The 3,905-nt window shown below is 40.8% G+C and overlaps 1 protein-coding gene across 1 annotated transcript; it reads left to right on the forward strand.

Moving 5' to 3' along the window:
- Nucleotides 1-2,961: 2,961 nt before the first annotated feature.
- LOC148919306 (uncharacterized) lies at nucleotides 2,962-3,459 on the forward strand. Its single transcript, XM_089048847.1, has one exon. The coding sequence runs from the start codon at nucleotides 2,962-2,964 to the stop codon at nucleotides 3,457-3,459; it is 498 nt and encodes a 165-aa protein (XP_088904973.1).
- Nucleotides 3,460-3,905: the final 446 nt, after the last annotated feature.

A 3,905-nucleotide genomic window follows, 5' to 3' on the forward strand; every position in this document is an offset into this window, starting at 1 on the left:
TTCATATGCGGTGATGCCATGAACTCACTCCCTTCTAATCCCACTAATTCATACTTTAGGGGAACAAGCATGTATGTCCCATACCATGCGTTTTAAAATTGTGGCTCCAAATACCCTAAAATATGAACTAGCACCCATCCGTCCCTTAACCCATTTTTCTTTTTGTTTACGAATTTCTCAACTTTCACTTTCCATTACAGGCCCTACTCCCATTACCTTAATATATTCAAGCCCTGCTTCCGTCACTTGAATATATTCCACTTTTTTTTTTTACTCAGATATATCTAAGGCATTCTCCCACCCCTTAGATATACCTCAAACGACACACACACAGACCCAACACACGACCATAATTATAATGCATATGTAATGCAACTCAAAAATTATCAATCTCTGGAAAATAGTAATACAGATAATAACAATTGTCAAATAATATCCACAGAACAATATCATTAATATTATTCACCCAGCATCATATAATATTCATTAAACAATGACAATTATATTCACCTAACATCAAATAATATTTACCAAGCAAAACAACAATACTATTCATATTTATAATACTATATATAAACACCAAGATTAAAAGTGACATAGTCTACTCATTGGGGAATCAGTAAACCCTACCTCACGTCCAACTAGTTAGATTACTGAATTTCCCTTCCAATCCTTCTGTTTCCACTCCAGCCTTTCATCCTTCCAATTGCTTCAACACTTAACCATTTTCTTTCTTAATTCTCTCATGGATGTAATAGTAATAACCTCCATCTCCCTTATTTCCAAGTCTTCTCTTCTTCTTCTTCTTCTTCTTCTTCTTCTTCTTCTTCTTCTTTTCTCTCCGTCTCTCTCTCTCTCTCTCTCTCTCTCTCCCACCAACAACTCACCTCCCTTAGCTCTAAAAAAAAAATTCAGCTTCATTAAGGAAGATCCCTTAGGCTAGGTGACTAATCCTTTCATAATGGTGAATTTGAAAGCTTGAGGCAAGGGGGAAAGAATGGGAGGAGGGTGGGCTGATGCCCTCCATGTTTTAGATTCTTTTTTTTCTAAGCCTACAAGGGTATTTTGGTAATTTTCACACATAGGGCTATTTTGGTCATTTTGGCCCAAAATTCAGAAACGATTTCCTAGGTGTTCGTTAAGTCAACTACTATCTGTCTCACTTCAAAATCACTTGATAAAACACCCATAATCATTCTTCACCATAATATTATTTTTACAAATTTATAAATAAACCCAATCCTAGACATGTATTTATAGAAAAACCCAAGCACTATTTAAACATAGAAACACACTCAAAATCAACCCCAAAGTCAACTTTTTGGGTGTGTTTATAAATAGATTTTGAGTGTGTGTAATGATGGGTTTTGGGTGTGTTTATATGTTTAAATAGTGCTTGGATTTTTTAATAATTTAAGCCCTCATTTTGGGTGTTTTAGTGAAACTCCCTTTCAATTTGTGGACTTGTCTTGTACATGCTCAATGTTTGGGTTTTAAACTGTGCTTCTACATGTGGTGTTTTTGGGCTGAGCCTTTTTCAAGGGAGACTCTGCCGGTTTATGGTAGGAAGTCTAACCTTAAGGCAGTTTTAATTTACTTTGGTTTCGTTTTAAGAAGGGTAAGTTGGTAATTTAGGCTCGACATCTGCCAGGTGTCGAATAGGCACAAGGTTTGTCACAAGTTCCAAGGGGGAACTTGGGGCAAGTCCTGTCAACTTGGGATCAGAGATTAGTTTAAATTCCTGTAAACTTCTCACCTTGTGTGCAGTCACTTTTCTAATGGATCTTTGTCTCTTGTATCAATGTTATGGGCCCTAAATGTGGTGGTGTTCATCAGGGAACTCACCAGTCATCTTGGTTACATGGTAGTGATGCTAGTCCTAAACTAGATGAACAACTCTTTCCTAATCAAAATCAGGGACCTTTTGAGTAGCCCCACCTGGAAGATGTGGCATATATTGTGCCTGTGGCTCCTACCCAGGCCATTGACCCCATTTACATTAACTGTAGAGTTGTTGACTCAGGCTTTGTTTAGAGCCGGGCATACCAGAGACCCAGTGCTGACATATGTCGATTAGACTAGGAGGATCAGGGCGGTTGACTTTGATGGGAGAGGTGACCCGATCGCAGCAGAAGATTGGATAGAGAACATGAAAAAGATTATGGAAGTGATGGAAGTTCCGCATGAATGTAGGGTGGTTTTGGTGCGTTCTTTCTTCGTAAGAATGCACGTTCTAGTGGGAATCAGTGAGATGCTGATACAGGATCCTTCAACAATGACATGGTAGATTTTTTGGATTGCATTTGATGATTATTATTATCCGCTTCCTTATCAGGACATGAAGATGAAAGAATTTCTACAGCTTTAGTAGGGTAGCATGACTGTGCTGGAATATGAGAAGAAATTTACTAAGCTATCCAGATATTGTACCCCATTGGTGGCAAATAAGAAGAAGAGATGTCAGCGGTTCACACATGGTTTGAGGCAAGCTATACGCAATTTGGTGGTGGGTCAGCGCATTATGGAGTATGGTGCACTTCTAGAGTCGGATTCCCTAATTGAGAGTAGCCAGATGGAGGTATAGGGACGTGGTGATACACATCGACGTTGTTCTGACTCGGGTGGCCTTAGTCAGGGGCCATCCAAGAAAGTTAGCTTCAGCTCCAGATCTTTTGGTAGTGGTGGTTATGTAGGTTTTAGGACAGGAGCCAGTTTTAGTGGTGGATCCAACCAAAGTTTTAGTTTTAGGCCTCGTTTTGGTGGTTGTGCGGCTAGAGGCTCTGTGAGCCACCAGATGGTATGCAGCGATCGAATCCATCCAATATGTAGATTACGTAACCGGTAGCATGATGGACCTTGCCAGTAAGGTACTTCTAAGTGTTATTATTGTGGGCAACAAGGGCATTTTCAGAGGGAGTACTCGATGTTACTTTAGGGTGAAGTAACTGCCGGATCGATTGGATGGTTGGTGCACATAGTAAAGGTCAGGGTACATCTCAAATTGTTGGAGCTTCATCCAATAGTGGGACTCAGGCTAGTGTGGCTGGTAAAGAGTGTACTCAGCAGAGACGAAGTGGTGGACGTTCTAGAGCTACATGCATGGTATTTACTATGACTCAGCAGGAGGCGCATGTGACGCCAGATGTCATTATGGGTATGTTACCAATTTTTGGGTTTCCTACTTGTGTTTTGATAGACCCTGGAGCCACACATTCATTTGTTGCGTATAGTTTTGTCCTTTATGCTAATGTGAGACCTACTACCATGCGTGGGGAGCTTGTTATTGCTATACCCACCGAAGATGTTCTTATCGCCAACCCGGTGTACATTGATAGTTCGGTTTTGGTGGGAGATGTATTTTTGGAAGCTGACTTGATTCCCTTGGAGATTGTGAACTTAGATGTCATTTTGGGGACGAATTGGTTGGCCAAGCATCATGCTTTGGTCGACTGTTTCTAGAAGAAGGTTGTATTTCGTAGTCCAGGACGATCCGAAGTGACCTTCTATGGGGAGCTTAGAGTTCTTCCATCTTACCTGATTTTAGCTATGACAACGAGACGGTTGCTTAGGAAGGGATGTACTAGGTATCTCGCTCACGTGATTGACACCCGATACAATGGATTGAGGTTAGAAGATATTTCGGTGGTGCAGGAGTTTCCGGAAGTGTTTCTGGAAGACCTTCCTAAATTACCTCCTCAATGAGAGATTGAGTTCACTATTGAACTCGTTCTAGGCACTAATCCTATCTCTCAGGTGCCATACAAAATGGTAGTAGCTAAATTGAGAGAGCTAAAGACTCAGTTGTCGGAGTTGGTGGACAAAGGTTTCATTCGAATGAAAGATGGGGTGCACCAGTGTTGTTTGTGAAGAAGAAAGATGGCACCATGAGATTGTGCACTGACTAC

Source organism: Prunus mume, linkage group LG3 (assembly GCF_029339155.1).
Source record: "Prunus mume cultivar Tortuosa linkage group LG3, ASM2933915v1, whole genome shotgun sequence".
In the NCBI taxonomy this organism is placed as follows: Eukaryota; Viridiplantae; Streptophyta; class Magnoliopsida; order Rosales; family Rosaceae; genus Prunus; species Prunus mume.